The sequence below is a fragment of the Thamnophis sirtalis genome, unplaced genomic scaffold (genome assembly GCF_051295495.1).
Source record: "Thamnophis sirtalis isolate CommonGarterSnake01/CBP01778 unplaced genomic scaffold, rThaSir2_p1.2 scaffold_12, whole genome shotgun sequence".
Lineage (NCBI taxonomy): Eukaryota > Metazoa > Chordata > Lepidosauria > Squamata > Natricidae > Thamnophis > Thamnophis sirtalis.
Genome location: NW_028261392.1, coordinates 53,904,376 through 53,926,703, shown reverse-complemented (window position 1 = coordinate 53,926,703; position 22,328 = coordinate 53,904,376). Strand labels below are relative to the sequence as shown.

General features: G+C 41.8%; 1 protein-coding gene across 1 annotated transcript in view; it reads right to left on the bottom strand.

Annotated features, from left to right (window-relative positions):
• The window catches only part of ADCY10 (adenylate cyclase 10), a 144,175-nt gene extending 123,129 nt beyond the window's left edge, over positions 1 to 21,046 (bottom strand). The window contains exons 1-5 of the mRNA XM_087726296.1: positions 20,899 to 21,046; positions 20,307 to 20,411; positions 11,421 to 11,459; positions 5,661 to 5,804; positions 4,601 to 4,806 (exon numbers count right to left, since the gene is read on the bottom strand). Coding sequence (XP_087582422.1) covers positions 4,601 to 4,806; positions 5,661 to 5,804; positions 11,421 to 11,459; positions 20,307 to 20,411; positions 20,899 to 21,046 — 642 coding nt within the window. The remainder of the gene's footprint in view (positions 1 to 4,600; positions 4,807 to 5,660; positions 5,805 to 11,420; positions 11,460 to 20,306; positions 20,412 to 20,898) is intronic.
• Positions 21,047 to 22,328: the final 1,282 nt, after the last annotated feature.

The following is a 22,328-nucleotide window of genomic DNA, read 5'->3' as shown; positions in this document are numbered from 1 at the left end:
AATCTTTGATATATACTAGTGATGCGGAACCTTTTTCTTATGGTGTGCCAAAATTGTACGTGTGCATACATTTGCCCACGCCAATTCATTCCTTCCCATCCACATGCGCACTCATGCACAATCCCTCCCCCCATGTGTGCACGACCCCTCCCCAGGCTCCGGAGGTTTTCCTGAAGCCTGGAGAGGGCAAAATGGCCTCCCCCTGGCCGCCCAGAGCCCCTCTGGAACCTGGAAATGGATCATTTCCAAACTTCCAGTTGGCCTGTTGAGCCGTTTTTTTACCCTCCCCAGGCTTCGGGAAAGCCTCTGGAGGCTGGGGAGGGCAAAAAATAGGCTCAATGGGCCAACCAGACGTTTGTTTCCCGAACTTCCGGTTGGCTTGTTGGGATCGCTTTTTAACCCTCCTCAGCCTCCGGAGGCTTTTTTGAAGCCTGGGGAGGGGAAAAATGGCCTCCTCCGCCCCCCCAAAAGGCTGACAATCAGCTGGCCGGCACAGGCATGCGCACCAGAGCTGACTGCTGACATGTCAGCAAATATGGCTCTGCGTGCCACCTGTGGCACATGTGCCATAGGTTCGCCATCACGGATATATACTTTTAACCCAAGCTTGAAATTCTTTCCTGATATTTATTTTCATTCTATTCATTCTGCCAATATGAATTACCATTGCAAATTATTAAAGGCCTTTTTGCATCTAAGATTAGTACAGATTTCTTATTTCTATTTATATGTTCAGTTGCATTATGACTGTCATTTTGTCTTTTATATTTTTCTTTGGGATTAAACCAGTTTGGTCAGTGTGTATAAGAATTAAACACACTATTTCAACCTATCAGCTAATAAATAATTCAACAAGGAAATTGATCTTTATCATTGCGGCTTCTCTTTCTACTTTCAGACTTGCAAGATTTTGTTACTATAACCTCATAATGAAGGTAGTGTTGGTACCCATGGTTTGTCCTTCTCTCCTTGTTTACCTGAAAGGGCTATCTTCAGTCTTGCAAATCTCTAACTATTTCTCTCCTCTTTAACTTTTACTTTCAGGAAACTCAGGGGCAGAGGTGGGTTCCTACCAGTTCGCACCTATTCGGTAGAACCGGTTCGTCAAATCTACCGAACCAGTTAGAAGAGGTTCCACCAGTGGACCTGGAAAGCAGGCCACACCTACAGAAGAGGTTCCAAAAATTTTTGAAACCCACCACTGGTGGGTGTGTAATGTCCCGCAGTTATCTACGCATTAATAATGATCTAGTAATATTTCCTTATACATTTTAGGGACCTTTCCTTACATAATTGGTGTTTTCTTTCATACTTTTGGGTTTCTAATTTCTGTTTCCGTTAGTTGGCAATTGCTAAAACCAATCCCACGTGAAAAAGTATTCAAAGCCTTCTTGATTTTAATTGTCAATTTATTTATTCCTGCACATTGTAATATTTATTCATTTACATATCTCTGTTTTTCCACTGTTGTGCAAACACAATTCCAGCAGCTGCTAACATGTGTAAAATTAAATATATATTATACTCCCTTTCAAATAGCCAACAAAATATTTCTGGTTTTAATTCCATATCTTGCTTTACAATTGCTTCTAACCACTAACTTCTGAATAGCTACTTGGACCGACCTAAGTACTAATTCATAATTTCATATCCGGTCACATGGGCAGCAATCCACTCCCATCCAGTCACATGGGTGGCATGCCATTCCCACAAAGGAAGCCACACCCACAGAGTAGGTTCCAACAATTTTTGAAACCCACCACTGCTCAGGGGGATCCCTTTCTGTTTCTGCTAGTCAATTTACATGATGGATGGTGAGGCCATGACTCTTCTGCTCTGTCTCCCAAGGTCATTCCTATATACCATTACATCATACTTCTTTTCTTTATTGGCTCCCAGAGGTCAGAGGGTTGACTCCTTCTGGGCACATAAAACTGGTGTGTTCTTTGAAGACTCAACTGGTCCCCACTACAGCTTTGATAAATGTTGTCCATTGAAGAAAGGTCAATTTTTAAAAAAAAGAAATGTCATAAGAAAAGAAATGTAGGTCCTACATTGTTTTAGGAGCAAAGCTTATTTATAATGTCTTTATTTAAGCCTTTGCATTTTTCTCTCAGCTGCCCTATGTAACAAACAATTTAGTGCCTCTTTTAGGCAGGAGGCTCAATTTCCATCTGTCACTTGGTCTTGGCTAGAGGTGATATCAGATGGTACTAATATAAAGGTGGAAGGACTAAATATCATAGAGAATACATCAATATATATATGGCTAGCTGGTGAGAGCTAAATAGCTTGAAATAGATCTATACTAGTCTCCCTTTATTTATTTATCAGCACAAATACAACAAAATGTAACAAAAAGGCAACAGTAAAAATATTGGGATTCTGCCTGGATGGTCTCTTGTGACGAGCCGAAGGACAGAGAATGGAAGTAGTGATCTTCCTCCCATATTTGGGCATACCGGGGCTTGTAAAAGTTGGGTAAGCCCCAACTATGGGAGGAAGCCAACCGCTTCCATTATCTGTCAATCGGCTCATCACAAGCACAAATAAAACACACACGCGTGCGCGCACACACAGATATATATATATATATATATATATATATATATATATATATATATATATATATATATATATATATATATATATATATATATATATATATATATATATATATATATATATATATATATATATATATATATATATATGGTTATTTTTGTATTTGTGGATAAATGAAAAAATGTTAGTGATGATATTAGAAAGATTGGGGACATAAATGTACTTTTTATTCAGATGATGACCTGGTGTTGCTTGAGAGCCCAAAATATTTGCAGTGAAAGTTACATAGGCTGTATGATAAAGCAAGGGTTCTGAAAATTGATATATTAAAGTGCATAGCAGTGCAGAGGTGTTATTCAGTCAGTTCTCACCGGTTCACACGAACCCGTAGCGGAAATTTGGCCTGGGTCGACATGCCGGTAGCGACCATTGGCTGGCCACACCCCCAAATCAGTCACCCTGTCGCTGCTCGCTCACCCTGTCTGCCCGCTTGCTGCTCGCTCACCCCAACCGTTTGCTCAATGCTCAGTCCATACTCACTCGCCCCACCCATCCCTATATATTTTCGCCATGCAGCCCAGCTACATTCATCACCAATCGCTTCCGTGCCTCACCCGCTTTGCTCAGCTCAGGAAAGGTAAGTAAGCATGCTGCATGCTCGCCCTTTGCCTTGGATTGGAGGCCGAGACCCCAGGGATGTGCCATTCCCCAGCTCCGGCTTTGCCCCAGAGCCACCCCTCACTTGACACCCACATCGGCCAAGTCAGGGAATACTGCATTCCTTAGCTCTGGCCCTGCCCCAGAGCCACTGCCCACTATCCTCCTGTTCGCCCTCTGCCTTGGTCACCTACCTTGCATTCCAGTTGCTTTGGTGGGGGTGAATACACAGCAAGGCAAGCCACCTTTTGCAGGAAGCCTCCAGCTGCTGGTCATTTTCGGCTACCTTCTGAGCAACTCCACTGCAATGCCATCCCTCCAGTGTAGCATGCCATTTTCCTGGTCCAGTGGCTGGCGGCAAGCAGCACCAGCGGCAATGAGGTGTGCATGCATGGTTAGCTAGGATTAGGGTTAGGGTTAACAGAACAATGGCAGTGATCACGGGTCTTGTCCTGCCATCACCACCCTGTTTGTGCCAGCCGTGCATGCGCACCCCATTACCTGCTGGTGCAGCTCGCAACTGGCCACCAGACTGGCCAGGAGAACAGCCTGCTGCGCCAGAGAGACAGCATTGCAGTGTAGCTACTTAGAAGGCAAATGCAAGCCTCAGCCTTTAAGGTACTTCAACCTGTGGGGGAAGGGGGACCATAAAGGGACAGACAGCCATAGGAGCTGCCTTCTGAGCAGCTCCTTTGTGAAGGGAGGCAGAAAATTTCAGCTTCTCTGTGCTGCAGCATTCAACGTGGCTGCTTCTCTCCTTCTTGGGGTCATACACCCAGAGCAAATGTGTGAAGAAGGTGAGAAGCAGCCAGGTTGAATGCTGGAAGACTTGGATGAACTTTTCTGTCGGTTCTGTGGATGTGGTTTGGGTGGGAGTGGCTTGGTGGGGTAGTGCCACCCCACCTTGCTGTGAGTGATGCTGAGTTAGCCACGCCCAATCAGTCACATGACCCCACCACCACCAAGCCATGCCCACCAAACCAGTAGGGAAAAAAATTAAACCTACCACTGTAGCAGTTGTGGTTGACAGGTAAAATAGTGAATGACTGCAAATGATATTTAAATTTTAAAATGAGCAAATTGATTAATTTATGTATGTTAAAATTACTAAATGTGGAAAAGGGATAGAGAAAGTTTATTATTTGGAAATTCTGGCAAAAAGGTGGTGGGCATTTCTCTCTTCTGAGGAATCGTCATTTGTCAAAAGCAAAAATACAAAAATAATACAGACATTATTTGTAGATAGAATAGATCTCATTCCAACCCTTTATGTGAAAACTATCATGTCACTTTTAGTGTTTAAAATCAACCACATTCCTTTATAAATAAAACAGTATCACAGAAAGCAAAATGGACTCTTACCCAAGAAGGTACCAACCTTGACAGCTCGTTCATTTTTAATTTTTTCTACCTCAATTAAGTTCCGATCACAGAGCTCCCAGCAGTTGGGGGACAGGATAATTTCACTTGCTTTGGCTAAGTTTTGGGCCAACCGTACTTCTTCCACTGCTCGACCAGTTACCACAAAATATTGTCGTCTGTTATCACCAATGACAACTTTAGAGATGTGACCTGCAGAGACTCCTGAAAAAAGATTGAACTTCTTTATCAGAGATCCTAACGACAGCATACTGAAATAAAATGGGTGTGGGAGAGTTGAAAATGAAATAATTCTGCAATTTATATGTAGCCAGAAATACTTTAATTATTAATGAAATTTTATCTCTGCTGTTAAAAGGTAATGAGTTTTTGGACTAATCTTTGTGCCATTTTTTAAAATTATAGTTCCATTATTATTATTTTACTTTTGATCCTAAGTGTTGATGAAAGGGAATATTAATTTAAGAGAGGTTCCTTATTAGCTACAGCTTTCCTTTTGCTTCAGTTTCTCTCAGTACAGGATGACATTAACATACACATTGTCTTAAAGATCACTCAAGTGAGAGATATAAACGAGCCTGGAAAAAATGGATTGACTATATACAAAATAAATACGGGACCAAGAAATTCCAGTTAGCCTATGCTTAAGATCAGAAATGATTTAAATTGTTTAAAGTTAGCCCAGCAAGAAGAAGCTAAGGTCAATGTAGAATGTCATTAATTTCTTTATTTCTTTTTTTTCAACAGATTTTAGACTGTGTTTGTTAAAAAACCATACCGTGTACGGGTTTTGGGAAGTCGGGGGGGAAGGAGGAGGGGGTTGGGGGGAGGGGGGAGGGAGGGAGGGGTATGCATTAGGCTAGACAAGAATTTGGTGATTTAGAATTATTTTGACATACAAAAAATTGTACTTTGATGTCTTACTGATTGAGGAATGATGAAATGTTTGTTTTAAAAGGAATAAAATTTTTGATTTTCAAAAAAAACCATACACATTGTTTTATAGCTTTTCTATAAAAAAATAGGCTCCAAATTTATTCTAGACTGAGGGGTGGTACCTATCTTCACTCGTAGCTCAAGTCCCACTTCAGTATCACGAACACCATATTCTTGCTGGATGCTGAAACTACATTTCAGTGCCAGAGTAATAATCTCATTTAAATGGCAACGCTCTACCTTCCAGAGCGCCAACAGTGCATCACCTGGAAATAAGAGAACAAATCATTGAGCTTATTCCATTTTCAAGAATGTATTTTCAATAGTTTTACAGAATTATAAAAAGGAGCCTATTTGCATTACTGTTTATTCATGCAATAACGTAATGATCTACACCCTATTGTGCATTCTTGGTTACTAGCAATTATAAATTCCCTCTCCTCATAATAGGAGGGATTAGTAGGAAATGGTTATTCTTTCTCAGGGCCTATGCACTGAGTTATGATGAAGTCGCATCTAGGGCCATGTTAACAAGAGATCATGCTGATTTTACTAATGTTTTGTTTGTACAATATTATTATTTCAAATACATATACATACATACATACATACATACATACATACATACATACACATACATACACACACATGCATACACTTTTATTATTGTGTTTGCGTTATTTTTATCTTTCAATGTGTTATTTAAATGAGGAAATCTGATTAGGAAATCTCATTATTTTATTTTATTTATATCTGTGTTTTCAAAGTTGGCAATTTTAAGATGTGTCAACTTGGTAGCTGGGGAATTCTGGGAGTTGAAATCTACACATCTTAAAGTTGCCAAGTTTGAAAAACACTAATTTTCTGTATATCAATAACCAAAGTCATTATTTAATAAAATAATTGCCATTGCTTGAAGCACCTATATTCTTTACTCTTTTTTTTTAATAAGAAAGTGGTACCTTTAGTTGGGAATCCAAGATAATTCTGGACTCAGAAATGCAGTGGAAAGATACAGACCCTTGCAAATTATAAAGAAGATTCTTGCAGCAATTTCATAAGCATTTTTAAAAATATTGGCTTTTGTGAAAATAGGATGTCCTCTTATACAATTCAGGCCAATTCTTCACTTGTATTTTATACTATCTCTTAGCTATTGCTAAAGTCGCATAAATCCTGTCCATCTTATTATTACTATATATCAGTACAACATTGATTGAATGATACTAGAAATCATGATGAAGAAACAGTCTAAAATGACTTCCAGAAAAGATGGCCAACTGGATTCACACCCAAGGAGGGATTTCTGAAGAGTTTTTCCCTGGGCTGTAGCTCTTCAATTACTAACAGAAGAAATTGGCATTCCTTCAGTTTATATGAACTGCCAGCATGACAGTTGAATATTGGACCACTTGTGGGTGTGGGGGCAAGATCCTGAACTTTCAACTGGGTGGGGAAAACCAGGAACCTTTCATATTCGGGTTTTCCCAGATGTGCCAACATGGCTGTCAGTTCGCTTACATGATACTGTCATTCAATTGGGAGGAGGGGGGCCTTGGAGTTAAATTACTAGCAGTACCTGTAACAACTGAGATTTACAACTGGTTTCCTGTTGCCGGAAGGCTGGAGGTCCCAGAATCTCTGGAGGGATGTTTATGATGGCCATGTGGGATATCTTACTTTAATGTTTAACTAGAGATAGCCACGGGAACGTGTGTGTTATTAGACTCTCGGGCAGAAGAGTTAAGGAAACATCTTCACACTTGTGAATTGGCTAGAATCTGCATTCTGACAAAGGGGTGGGGTCATTATCAGTTTAATCCCACTTGCATTGCCTAAAGGGTTTCAGATGCTGCTTTGCCTCTAACGGTTTCCATTCTGCTTAATTAATTTCCTTTTGAAATAATCTGTTTCAAGAGTCTTTACTTTCTTAAGTTAGGAGAGGAGCCATTACAATGGCTCTCTTAATAAATTGGAACTTTGAGCAATACTTTGCCTTGGACTCTGATTTAATTTTGGATGCTATTTAGAACTCTTGACAGTTTATCTCACACTCTCTCTGAAGCTGCTACTGCTTGCTCTGCCATTATTTCACTATGCTGACCCCTTGCATACTCTCCTGCAACAGATTCAAAGCACTGAAGTTACTTGCAGTCCTCAGCTGTATTGGAGGATCTTGAGGGATAATTCAAAAACTCTCCCTAAACCAGGCCCCCTCCTCCCAATTGAATGGCCATGTTGGCACATCTGGAAAAACCCAAATATGAAAGCTTCCTGGTTTTCCCCACCCAGTTGAAAGTTCAGGATCTTGCCCCCACACCCACAAGTCCATCACATGGTCCAATATTCCACTGTCATGCTGGCAGTTCCACCCATCCAGTTCCAGTCAGGTACAGAGACAAAGGATGACCTTGGATTCTATAAAAGAATTTTATTTTGGCTACATAGTGTTTAACTCCATACTCTCCCCCTTCCCATTTTCCTACAATAGAAATGCATAGTAGACTAATAGAAAATGTGGTAGGAATTCTGGGAGTCCACATGTTTCAGCTGAGAGACACTGACCTATCTAGTATCTCTTGGGTTCTATCTAATGTTGTAAATCCCTGCTTATGGATCTGGTACTTAGTGCCTGTTCTTGTGCTGCTATGATCATTGATCAGTGCTGCCTTTCACACACACACACACACAGAGGGGGGGTGGAGAGAGAGAGAGAGCGTGCACTCAGTACTCTGGAGTTGTGTGTATGTGTGTGTATTAATTTTACCATTGCCCACAGAGTATATAGACACATATTCCCCTAGGGACAAATTCTAGAAGGGCAACTGTGTTACCCTGGTATTGCAACTAGGAAAACGAAACTCTTGAAACATACTAAAATAATTGTATTCTGTGCTTCTGAAGATCACAACTACAATCAGCATTTCCTGTGGATTCATTAGAAGCTAAGGAGATTGGTAGCATTAGCTACCGAGAGTAACACTTCACAAATCCGATGAACTGGTGCTAATTCATAGTCGTTTATGCCGGAAGAAATTTGTGCCGCAAGAATTACTTTTTGATCCTTTTCCCTTTAGGCAAACTGGATTTGCAAAAGCCTTGGGGGCAAGGAAACAGCAGCTGATCTGAAGAGTGCTGGATTTCAAAAGCCCAGGTGTTCAGTGCTACAAGGAGAAGAAGTGCCAGGAAGCGATCGGCTTGGGAGGGGAAGGGGTGAGGCACATTCAGCTAGTTCGCCGAACTGCACAAAGAGTTAGCTATTGCTACCTGTGAACCAGTGCAAACCGGCTGAATACCGCCACTGGAAAAGGCTGCTTACAAAAGAACACATGGCTCTCTATTCATCTAAAACTTGGTTTTCTGAAATTATGCAATTTTGCTTGGTAAGTCTTTTTAATTCACCTAAGAAATAAAAAGGAAACATTAACTGCTCTTTTAAAACATACACACACTGAGAGATTTTTTAAAAAAACGACAACACACAGCATCTAACATCCAAAGCATCATTAGGCCTCCTCCGAGTCCCATCCGCCAGTCAGTGTCGACTGGCAACCACGCGGAGGAGAGCCTTTTCAGTAGTAGCTCCGACCCTTTGGAACGATCTCCCCATAGAGATTCGTACCCTCACCACCCTCTAGACCTTCCGCACAGCCCTCAAGATCTGGCTATCCCGCCAGGCCTGGGGTTAAAGATTATAATCCGTCCCCGCCTGAATGATGAATGAATGTTGCTTCTATTTTTAATTACGTACTGTCTTTATATGTCATTGTGTGTACTCCCTTCCCTATACGTTGTAAGCCGCCCTGAGTCCCCTCAGGGAAAAGGGCAGCCTATAAATAAATTTATCTAATCTAATCTAATCTTTGACCTATTAGTCAGCAAATTTTATCCTATTCCACCACAAAAGTTTATCGGAATCCTTTATTACATGTGACAGACCAGTAAAAGCAACCTCAAAATTGGAAGGACATGATATAATGCAGACAAAAATTGGAATTTAAATTTGAAATGAAACCATAACTTTTCTTATTAGAAATAATCTCACAAAAATAAAAAAGAATATAATTTAATAATAAATATATTTAAAACAAGAATAATAAATTTTCTAGGTAATGGAAGAAAGACACAATTCTGATAATATCTTATTAGATTCAAACCTGGAGAATATGTAGCAATGGCAAAACTAGCAGTATACAGTCCATCAGTGACGTGCTGTCAGGGGAGGCAGGGGAGACACAGCCTCACCACTGTCGTCATGAAAAGAAAAAAAAATGTAAAGGGAAAAAGTCAAGAGCTGAGGTCAGGCTGAGCTAGTTGCTGCCAGAGACACAGTGGATGACTCTGCTTAGTGCTTAACTGTTTAAAAAAGCCTCTAAAAAGCGCCCTCTACAGGAGGAGGCAGGAGAACGACGTGTCTCATCTAGTCTGACTTTAGGCGTTTTATGATCACTTGAGCAGAGCTAAGCAAGGGTTAAAAGCTGAAAAATTCCTGACATAGATGAGGCATGTCGTTCTCCTGCCTCCTCCTGTAGAGGGTGCTTTTTTTACAGACTTTTTTTAAACAGTTAAGCAGAGTCATCCATGGTGACTCTGGCAGCAACTAGCTCAGCATGACCTCAGCTCTTGGCTTTTTCCTTTTACATTTTTTTTCTTTTCATGATGGCAGGCAAGAGCAGAATTAAAATCTTCTCTGAAATAGCTGGAAAAAGTACGTGTGGGTCGGTGGGAGGGGGAGTAATTCAAACTTCATCCTCCTGGTGCAGGGCTTTGGGCAAAAGATGGAGGGAAGTGCTGTCCCTCCCCAAGTGTAGTTTGATTGCAGAGCCATGTTGTCTTTTCAAACCTGTAATCAGTGAAGCTGGGTTGGATCCTTCCGGGGCTGGGGGAAAGTGTGTGTGCGCTCCAGTATGGCTCTTTGACTGGCTTCCTGCCTCCTCCTGTGGTCTCCCTGACTCCCTCCAATCCAACGTGTGTGTGTGTGTGTGTGTGTGTGTGTGTGTGTGTGTGTGTGTGTGTTTGAGAAGGGGCAGGAGGGAGAGAGGGAGGAAGGAGGGGAAGGGAGAAGAAAAAGAAAAAGAAAGAAGTAAACTTATTTCGCAAAGGAGAAAAACAAATGCTGTCACTTTAAATCGGAACTGAGCATGCCTGGCTGTGGAATTCTGGGAGTTGAAGTCCACAAGTCTAAAAAAATTTGTGTCAGTGCCTCACCAACCATAAACCTCACCACACATCACTGCAGTCCATACACAATAGAATTTTAAATAAATTTACCCAAGAATAGTTTCCATACATAAAATATATCATGCACCACAGTAAATGTAACCATCTATAGTTTGACTTTTAAGGAGGCTTAATACTTACTGATGTTGCAAATTAGCAAACATGTAAAAAAGGGAAGTCAGAAATTTAAAAGCTTTTTTTTCATTGTTTTACTTTTTTGGCCTTTTTTTCTTACTTTTTAATATTTTACACTTGTTAAACATCTATTTTTTCTTTCTATTAACATGTAAAAATGCACATGAACGCATACCAAGAGATGTACCTAATAATAATACAATGGAAATTTCAAAATAAAATTTAGCCTACGAACAAATCTTTTATTATACTGAATTACCAGTGCCTTGATATACAGTATGTTCTTATTTTCCAAAGCTATACTAAACTTTGAATCAAAAAGCCAAATACTCCTAATGCTCATAGCATCTAAACTATAATTAATAATGATAGAATGTCCACTTTTTTTCCTGTGTATTATACAGGAAAATAGTGTATTTTATAAATATCATTGTATTGAAATAAGATGTAAGCTAACACAAAAAAAGAAAAAGTATTTTTGATGTGTAAAAATAAAATTGCTCCCTTTTATTTTTCACAATTCATACCTGCAAATTTCAAGACATCACCTCCAAACACCAGCACTTCTATACATGAAAAAAGGAAGAAATTTACAATCTTTCATTGCATGGTAGAGAAAATTCCATGAGAAAAATGGCTCTTCTAATAAGTTACTTTTAGAGAAAATGCCCTGATTTACTCAATCATTGTTTTTCCCCACACAAGAACAACCATTGAGTTGCCACACCTGCTGCACTTCATATTCCCATTATGATCATCCTTAAGTGGGGATGAAACAGGGGTGGGTTCCTGCCAGTTCTAACCTCTTCTATAGAAGAGGTTCCACAAATCTACAGTGTCATTTAGAACCGGTTCCAGCTCCCTCCCCCCGCCCGTCCGCACATCATCAAGATGAAGAGTGAGAGGAGGAATTCTGGGAGTTGAAGTCCATAAATCTTAAAGCTGTCAAGTTTGAACACCCCTGGAGTTTTTTTTCTAAAGGGTTAGGTGTGCAAGGGTCTTGTAACTTGACAGCTTTAAGACTTGCACACTTCAATGCCAGAGTTCCTGAGCCAACATGACTGGAGGAGGAATTCTGGGAGTTGAAGTCCACAAGTCTTAAAGCTGTCAGGTTTGAACACCCATGAAGTTTTTTTTTCTAAAGGGTTAGGGGTGCAAAAGGGTCTTCTAATTTGACAGCTTTAAGACTTGCGTGCTTCAAATGCCAGAGTTTCTGAGCCAACATTTTGGTTGTTAAGCAAGAGCATTGTTAAGTGAGTTTCACCACATTTTACAAGTTGGCCACGCCCACCCAAGTCACATGACTGTCAAGCCCCTCCCACTCCATCACATGGCTGGCAAGCCACTCCCACCCAGTCACATGGCTGGCAAGCGACTCCTACCCAGTCACATGGCTGGCAAGCCACTCCCACCCGGTCACATGGCTGGCAAGCCACTCCCACAAAGCAGGCCACACCTATAGAAGAGGTTCTAAAAAAATTTGAAACCCACCACTGGGATGAAATTACCAATGTGGGCAGAAACATTTGAAATGTAGCATATATTCATTATGACATTTATGCCAAGTGCCATTTTATGATTCAGTTTATAATTTTAACTTAATTTTTGGTAGGTTATTTTATGGCTAAAATTAAAGATTTATTTCAGAATCCACAATATTTTAAAAAAAACAATTTTTAAACCCCCTTTAAAGGCCCTTTTCTGTTGATGGGTAATGTTTATAGCTGCCATTCCATGTTTCAATGGAGCTTATTCAATTGAACTCAGAGGGACTTCTTTCTGCATGGAAACAACAGTACACCATTCATCATTTTAAAAAGTTCACATAATTAATAATATCATAATAAAGGACAATAACAGTGTTAATATATTTCTGCTTAAAAAGGTAAAAATGACTTACAACACTGTGATTAATGTTTTGATACCGCTGCATTACAAAGATGTGGTAAGTTGAATTCAATCAAATAACTCGATATGTCATAAAAACTAAAAACAATAATTACGAAATAAATTGGATCTCTGTGGTCTGAAAAAATATGAAAGAGCCACAAAAGAATATAGGATGGCGCAGATCAGGCAGATGTCAGTGCTGACTAGGTATAATGGGAGTCATTTCACTATTGTATTATGCAAGACTTAGTGTTAAGACTTGGGGATCATGGTGTTTCTAAACAGAATGGGACATTTAGGCTCCTACGCTTTCCTACACTCACTTCACTTCCAGCCAACTATTGTCACCAAATCACAGTCACTCGAACCCTTGTGATCTCTAGGCTGGAATACTGCAATGTGCTCTACATGGGGCTGCCTTTGAAGTGCATTCGGCGACTGCAGTTAGTCCAGAATGCAGTCGCGCGAGTGATAGTGGGCGCACCGCGGTTCGCCCACATATCACCCATCCTGTCGATTTCCAGGTGCGCTTCAGGGTATTACTCACCATCTTTAAGGCCCTCCATGGTAGTGGATCTGGATACCTGAGAGACCGCCTCCTGCCGATCACCTCCCTCCAACCAATTAGATCACACAGATTGGGCCTCCTCCGAATCCCATCCGCCAGTCAATGCCGACTGGCGACTACGCGGAGGAGAGCCTTTTCTGTAGCAGCTCCGACCCTGTGGAACGATCTCCCCGTTGAGATTCGCACCCTCACCACCGTCCAGACCTTCCGCACAGCCTTCAAGACCTGGCTATCCCGCCAGGCCTGGGGATAAGTCTCTAATTCACCCCGCCCGAGTGTTGAATGCTGAATGAAAGTTGTGTTTTTTACTGTTTATTTTTAGTCACATACTGTTTTTGTGTTATATTGCACTTCCCCTTTCCCTACGAATGTAAGCCGCCCTGAGTCCCCTCAGGGAAAAGGGCGGCCTATAAATCCCAATAAAACTCAAACTAAAACTCAAACTCAAACAGCTAGCTTTCCTCCGCTGCCCCCCTGCTGGCAATTCTCTACCACCAATGCCCCCCTGCTTAGCCCATAAAAAGCTGTGCACTTCCAGAGGCACACTTTCCACTTTGCCCAAATGCTGAGAGCACTCGGTGCCTGACAAGAGGCACTCTTCTTCTCTGTGAAAAAGGGGAGCTTCCCCAAATGGATTTGCAATTGAGCAAAGTGGAAAGAGTGCCTCTGGGAATATGGAACCCTGTGAATTTTTTTTCTGAGGTAATCAGAGCTGTCGTCCTTTTCAGGGTGGCCACACTAGCCTCCTTCACAGCTTTCTGTCCAGCAACATAGTCTTGGGAAGCATATCTCAAATGCTTCAAATGCTTCTTAGAGGCTAATGATATTACAGGCTTGTCCAGCAACCAAAAGAGATCATGTTTTTTAAGTGCCTGCAGCCCCGAATGTTTGGAACAGCGAGGGCACTTTCCGTCCCTCAGCCTGTGCATTCCGTGCCCTGGGGCATTTTAATGGAGAAGCTGAGGAGTCACTACGCCCCGGCACCTTCTAGAATTGTCCGAGGATTCAAATTCAGACAGAGACTGTAGCTTGAGGGAGAGTCTATCAACCAGTATGTCGCCTCCCTCAGGTCTGCTGCTCTCTATTGTGACTCTATTGATGACCTGCTGGACCAATTAGTCTGTGGGGTCAGTGACCTGAAACTACAGCATTGCTTAGTAGTTCGCACAGAGTTGACTCTTAAAGCAGCTGTGGATGAGGCGAGGGCATCCGAGATGTCCGAAAAGTCCTCCGCCAAGATACAAGGATATCAGAATGCCCCTTCCTCTGCCTCGCAAGCTGTTGCTGTCCATCACGATGATGAGGAAGAGGGGGATGATATTTCTGAAGATGAGGAGAATGTAAGCTGCCTCCAGGCAACCTCTGTCAAGTGGCGCCAGGGATGCAGAAGTTCCGCCTCTAACCTTTGTACGGGGTGTCAGAGAGACTTGTAAGTTTAAGGCAAAAATGCCATCTGGCCAAGGTTTGCTGAGCACAATCTCCTGTGTCCGATCGACCCCCCCAGACAAGCTGGTTTCTACAAAGGCAACCAAATGTCCTACCAGGCTGAGGGATGGACAGTTTTACTATCCCCAAAGATAATGATTACCCAGAGGTTTCTATCAACCATGCTAACAAAAACAATAATGAGAAAATTTTCCTCAGTGTCCACCTTGAAGGGGTACTTTGCAAGATGGAGGTGGACACTGGATCTTCCCGTTCCCTTATCTCATGGACCACCTTAAAACATTTAGTGCCCTCTATGGCAAAGAAATGTCTGTCCCCCTGTGCCGTCTAGCTGCATGACTATCAAGGGGAGTCCATTCCTATTTGTATTTGTATTTTGTATTTTATTAGTCTTGTATGCCGCCCACTCCCGAAGGATTCCGGGTGGCTTCCAATAAACAAAGGAAGGGGATAAATAGACAAATAGACAAACAACAATTTAAAATACACAACATTCATAGTTACTGTGGGGCTGGCTATTTCAACAGCCCCCCAGCCTGCCGGACGAGCCAGATCTTAGTGGCTTTGCAAAAGGCCGGGGGAGTAGTAAGGGTCCGGATCTCCATGGGGAGCTCGTTCCAGAGGGCTGGAGCTGCAACAGAGAACTCTCTCCCCCAGGAAGTTGTCAGCCGACATTGGCTGGCACATGGGATCCGGAGGAGGCCTAGTCTGTGCGATCTGATTGGTCTATGGGAGATAATTGGCAGGAGGCGGTCTCTCAGGTACCCAGGTCCAATGCCATGTAGGGCTTTATAAGTAACGACTAGCATGTTGAAGCGAGTCCGGAGACTAATGGGTAGCCAGTGCAGCTCGCAGAGGATAGGTGTAACGTGGGTGTACCTGGGTGTATTCTAGATAGTGGACTGTTTAAAGTAGCCACCAAGTGGTTCAATGATCACCTTCTCCTCATTGTGGTCCAGGACGCTCTCCCTACGTTGCTGGGTGTCAACTGGTTCCAGGCATTGTGGCTAGACATTGTCAGCATTCACACCACTACAACTAAAGACTTCCAGCCCTGACCAATGAGTTCATGGATGTTTTCAAAGATGGTCTTGGTAAATATACAGGCACCCTTATATACTTTAATTTGGACCCCCAGGTAGCATCTATCCGCCTTAAGCCTAGGAGAGTTCCCTTAGCACTCTGCCCTAAGGTGAATGCTGAGTTAGATAAGTTGATTGCCCAAGGGGTGTTGGAACCTGTGGATCATGCCAATTGTTATTCCAATTAAACCAGATGGCTCTATAAGGGTGTACGCTGATTACAAGATCACCCTGAGTAGAACCTTGCAAGCTGACCCTTACCCTGTTCCAGTGGTACGGCATCTGCTCCACTCACTGACAGGGTTCCATTTTTGCAAAGCTTGATCTTGTGCAGGCATATCAGCAGCTTCTTGTGGACGGTGCCACTGCTGATGCACAGACAATCATTACACATAGGGAAGCTTTTTGCTGTTGCCGCCTACAATTTGGGATTAGCATAGCCCCAGGGATCTTACAGAGCCTTATGAAGGCTCCAAGGGATCCCTCGGTTTGTACCCTATTTTGATGATGTGCTTGTCTGTCCTAGCGACCAGCATGCACTCATCTTCACCTTAGGCATTGTGGTCACCAGGTTCTGCAAAGTTGGATTACAACTCAAAAAATCCAAATGCAAAATTGGGGTCCCCCAAGAAGAATTTTGGGGGTATCTTATTGATAAATCTGGCCTCCATCCCACTCCTTCTAAATTGGAGGTGATCCTTCAGGCTCCCACCCCTAACAATAAAATGGAGCTCCAATCTTTTTTAGGCCTTTTAAATTTCTATGCCGCTTTCTTGCCGCATAAGGCCTTGGTCACATGCGCAGGGGTCCGGCGTATCTCCAGGACTACGCATGCACAATACGGGAAGAAAGGGATGTTGTGTCCGGATTCCGTAGATATGCCACCGCAAGCCCGCTCACGATTGGCTGAAGGTGTGTCACCAAGAGCGGGAAAACAAAGGATACTGATTGGCTGCCCATTTGACAGCCAGCATACAAAACAGCTGTCAAACGGGCAGCATATTTATCGATGGTTCAGAGCTACTGTTAGCTTTTTCTAGTTGTGTTAATAAACTTGAGTTGCATTATATCCATGTTGCCTCAATCCTGTCCCTCCAGTCTCCCTTCAGAAGAGATGCACCTTTTGTGGTCCAAGCTGATGCAGGTGAACGTAGCTGTAGGGGTGGTACTACTTCAAACTAATGCTGATGGAACCCTACAACTTTCCACCTATACCTCCCGGAAATTGATTGAGATGGAAAGAAGATGGGTCATTTGGGGAAAAGAAGCTTTTGCAGTCCATTGGGCCCTGCTGACCTGGTGGCTTTTCCTCGAAGGAGCCAAGCATTCTTTTGCGGTGTGGACTGATCATAAGAACCTCGAGGCTTTGAAAACCTCACGTAAATTGTCGCCCAAACAAGTTCACTGGGCATAGCACTTTAATCAATTCAATTTTATTCTGAGATACCTTCTGGGAGGGAAGAATTTTATGGCAGATGCCCTATCCAGGCTACCCCAATATAACAGTGCCAGGCCGAAGGTGATTCATCTGGTCATTCCTTCAAAGCAACTAGCAGCTCCAGTAGTCACCAGGAGCCAAGGAAAAGTTGACCTAGACATACCCATAGAGCCAACAAAACGTCTGAGAGAGGTGCTACCATCTGATGACTAGTTCAAAGCCCACTCAAGTGAATGCACCATGTGGGATGGCCTTGCATGGTTGCGGGCCAAGTTTTATGTGCCTAACAGTCTGAAAAGCATTGCCCTCCAACAAGCCCATGATTCAAAAGCGGCTGGACATTTTGGGTTCGTGAAGACCTTACATTTGGTTAGAAGACAGTTTGGGTGGTCTTCTTTGAAAAAAAACATAGAACCCAACATTGCTAGTTGTCCTGCTACACGCAAAGAGACCACCAGGAAAACTACATAGACTACTCCAAAATGTTGCCAGACCTGGTGCCCTTTGGAAGGAGATATCCATGGATTTCATTGTTGAGCTACCAGAAAGTAATGGCAATACTGTCATTTGGGTGGTCATGGATTTGTTCTCCAAGCAAGTGTATTTTGAGCCTGCTCCAAGATTCCGTCAGCGAAAACACTGGCTAAACTGTTCATCCTACATGTGTATGTATAGGTTACATGGTGTTTCTGAATGCCTTATCTCAGATAGAGGAGTCCAATTCATCTCCCACTTTTGGAGGGAGTTCCTAAAATTGTTAGGCTCCACCCAAGGTCTAAGCTCTGCTCACCACCCATAGACAAATGGGGCTTGTGAACAGGCTAACTTGGTTCTAGAGCAATACCTCAGGTGCTAGTCAATTATCAGCTGGATAATTGGGCCGACCTTTTGCAGAGGTCGTGTATAATAATTCTGTACATAGCAGTACAGGATTAACCCCATTCAAAGTAGTGTCTGGCCAGGATTTTGTACCTATCCCTGAATTGCCCCAGGAGAAACTACAAAACCTTTCCTTATACAAGTTGCTTAAACAGCTACAAGTTATCTGGCCTTGTAACTCGTAAAGCGTTAGACAAAGCTCATCAAGCACTAAAAAACAAGCTGATAAGAAAAGGATGAAGCCAAAAGAATACTAGATTGGAGAGAGGGTTTTCCTGTCTACTAAGTATCTTCAGACTACCCAAAAGTCGAAGAAACTTGGACCAAAATATGTGGGTCCTTTCCCCATTGTCAGAATTGTTAACCTGGTTACAGTGCAGTTGGAGTTACCCAAAACCCTTAGGAGAATCCATCCCATGTTTCATGTTAGTTTACTGAAACTGGAAGATACCTCCTCAATTTGTCCAGCCCACACCCCTCCTCCAGTCCCCCTCCTTATTGAGGAAGAACAGTATTTTGAAGTCAAAGAGATCCTTGATTCCAGAAAACATAGGGGGGAAATACAGTATTTAGTTGCTTGGAAACATTTCCCTCCCTCCCACTCTGAGTGGGTGAATTAGTCTGATGTTAGGGCCACAAAGCTTTTGTAGAAGTTTCATTCTAAATGCCCTGATAAATCTTGAATATGTTGTATTAATGTTCTTATTGTTACTTTTTTTCTGTGTCTTTTGTTTCTCTCCAGGGATAACACCTTTTCTGCAGGAGTGCCCAATGTCAACCTCTATATCCCTTGCTTGCTATCAGCTGCCATAGTAACAGGGAGGGAGGGGCATTTCAGTATTTGGGAGGGATATCATGCTGGAAGGGATATCTCGAAGAGGGAGTTTTGTTTTCACCATCTTCTGTGCATGTTGAATGCTCCTGTTTGGATCAAGGCCAACCGTCTCTGCATACTAGCTTCATGAGGCCACCTGAAGATGCACCAAACACAACACCCTTGGGGGTTGGAGACTGGACATTTAGCTTGTGGTTGTTGGGGGGAGAGATTTGGGTAAACTTTTATATGTACAAGTTTGTGTCATTTAATGTCACATCTTGCTTTACTTTTGCTGTTTTCACTTCCTATCCAATAAAAGTACCTTTTCTCTAAAACAATGGAGTTGGGGGTTTCCTTTCTTGGATTTTGAAGGAGGCATGTTTAACACTAAACAATGAAGGTGCACAAATAGAAAGATGAATAATTGCAGTAAAATATTATACAAGTTTTCAGAAACTGAGGTAGGAAGAGGCCTGCCCAAGGAGAGAGTGTTACATTAGTTGGAATAGCAATAGCAATAGCACTTAGACTTATATACCACTTCACAGTGCTTTACAGCCCTCTCTGAGCGGTTTATAGAGTCACATATTGCCCCCAACAATCTAGGTCCTCATTTTACCCACCTCAGAAGAATGGAAGCTTGAGTAAACCTTGAGCCAGTGAGACCCGAACTTCTGAACTGCTGGCAGCTGGTGATCAGCAGAAGTAGCCTGCAGTATTGCATTTTAACCACTGTGCTACTGCAACTCTCCTCCAGACTTTTCCAACTAATCTTGCTTTTGATAAGGATAAAGTCTTTCAACGACCCTAGGGATATGAGATTTTATTTTCTATTTACATTTCTTTGATTAATATTCTGTCTTTTTTCATTGCCTTGTCTATTGATATTGCCAGTCTTATACTTTGTAGTATCTTTGCAGTGCTTTGCTTAACTAATTCTTTTAATGTATACCTTTACTTTATTAGTGTATTCATAGTGAATCTCCTGCTCACTTTTTAATGTGGCAAAACATGCAGATGGCTTTATAAATATTCATTGGCATTACTAATTGGACACATTCCTCCAATGACAAGATAATGCAATATGATTGGTGAGAGATTTTGGCAACTCTGAAGCTGAAGCTCTTATAACAAAGAAGTAACATCTGTGGATCTGTTTTATACCCATGTTCTCACATCTTTGTTCTTTTTTCTAGGAAGTAAAGACCTGTTTTTTAAACAAAAATAGTTTGGAAATACTCTGTTTATGATGGGTATTCTTCAAAATCAAATCATACATAGTTCTAAACTCACCTTCAACAATGTCACCCATATAGTGATTAAGGGTCTGTGTTAATTCATCAGCACCACGATCCAAGCTGGTGTTCATGCTAAACTTTTCTGTCAGAGCTGTGAAACCTTCAAAATAATAAGCAGTTACTGTCAGTATAACATTTTGAGACTGTGGATTAGGGATAAAAGGAGGACAGGCAGGAGTTGACTCATTAAGACTTTGAAAAGAAAACCTTATCTTGAAGAAGAGAAACAAACAGCTATAACAAACTGACAAAAGAAAATCTCTATTGAATCTCTCCTTGACAGCAGTTGACACATACAGCATTATTTCCTGCATCGCGCATTTCTGTATCCTCAAAGTAAGTCCTCTTTTTGCCCAAGAAAAGAGAAATAATAGTTAAATAGATGCACTTGTTGAAACATCAGTAATTCCCTTGAGGTTTACTGTGTGTTTATATGAATATTTTAAAACTTTGCTTTATTTTCAGGAAGAGCAGCAAAAGTTTGCACTATCTTTTTCTCATGTAGCATTTTATGTTTCCATTTTAAAAAAAACTCTCTCTGAAATCTTTCCCCTTCCCTCAGTGGCCCACTGATTTCCTTTGCTTACCTGAAATGTCTATAAAGAGCAAAACACCATCAAAGCTTTCAATAAAAGGCAGTTCCTGAGCAAAATCTCCATACACAATGATATCAGGGACATGAGCAGCTAATTTACCAAGGGTTGAAATCTCAATTTGATCAGTCTTATTAGTCATTATTATTTCTGATTTGGAACACAACTTATTCACTGCTATATAGGCATTAAATCTCCTGTTGTGATGCCCCAATACTGTGAAGACTTCTTTATCTTAGATAACGCCTCCATTGTTAGATTTTGTGTCACAATGAACTGAAAGCAGTTTCTCCTCCAATTACAGTAGACGGATTATACTTCACCTAACAACTGTTGCTAGGCTAAAGCATATCCTTTTCAACAGTGAATTCTCTTAGTTACACATTAAGCTGTCACTTAATCTGCAATGTGCAGCAGTGAGACAGCATCGTGCGGCAGTAGTCAAAAAAGCGAATACAGTCCTTGGTTGCATAAACAGAGCCATAGAATCAAAATCATGTGAAATTCTTCACAAAAGCCTTTATAAAACCTTAGTAAGACTTCACCAGAAATACTGCCTCCAGTTTTGGTCACTACGTTACAAAAGAGATGTTGAGACTTTGGAAAAAGTGGAGAGAAGAGTGACTAAGATGATTAAAGATCTGGAGATTAAAATATATGAAGAACGGTTGAAGGATTTGGGTATTCCTAATGTAGAGTAAAGAACATGACAGCAGCATTCTAGTACTTGAGGAGCTGCCACAAAGAAGAGGGGATAAAAGCACCAGAAGGCAGGACAAGAAACAATAGATAGAAACTAATCAAGGAGAGAAGCAACTGGAATTAAAGAGTAACTTCCTAACGGACTATGAAGATTCTCAGTCACCCAGGTCACCGTTGTCCCAAAGCTTCTTTTTCAAGAGGCAACTGGGCTTTCTTGTTTTTTTTCTTTGAAGACATTTAGTCTTTCATCCAAGAAGTTTCTTCAGCTCTGGCTGGATGGTGGGTAATGGAAGGATTTATATTCCTTGCAGACAGCTGGATATTTGAATTCCTTTAGAGTCATTGAGACCATTTGGAGATTTATCTGTGTCCTCATGGTCACCTGAGAAGTGCAAATGGTTGTTTAAGTTTAAGTTTAAGTTTTATTTTATTTATATGCCGCCCTATTCCCAAAAAGGGACTTAGGGCGGCGAACAACTTAAACGGGAAAGGGAAACATACAAGTACAAAATAGACATTTAAAATGACCAACAACCACACCTGTCGAGAGGGGAAGGGAGCTCATCAATCCCAGGCCTGCCGACACAGGCAGGTTTTAACGGCTTTTTGGAAAGCAGGGAGAGAGGTGAGGGTCCAAATCTCCACGGGGAGTTCGTTCCAAAGGGCTGGAGCTGCAACAGAGAAGGCCCTCCCCCGGGTCGTAGCCAGATGGCATTGGCTAG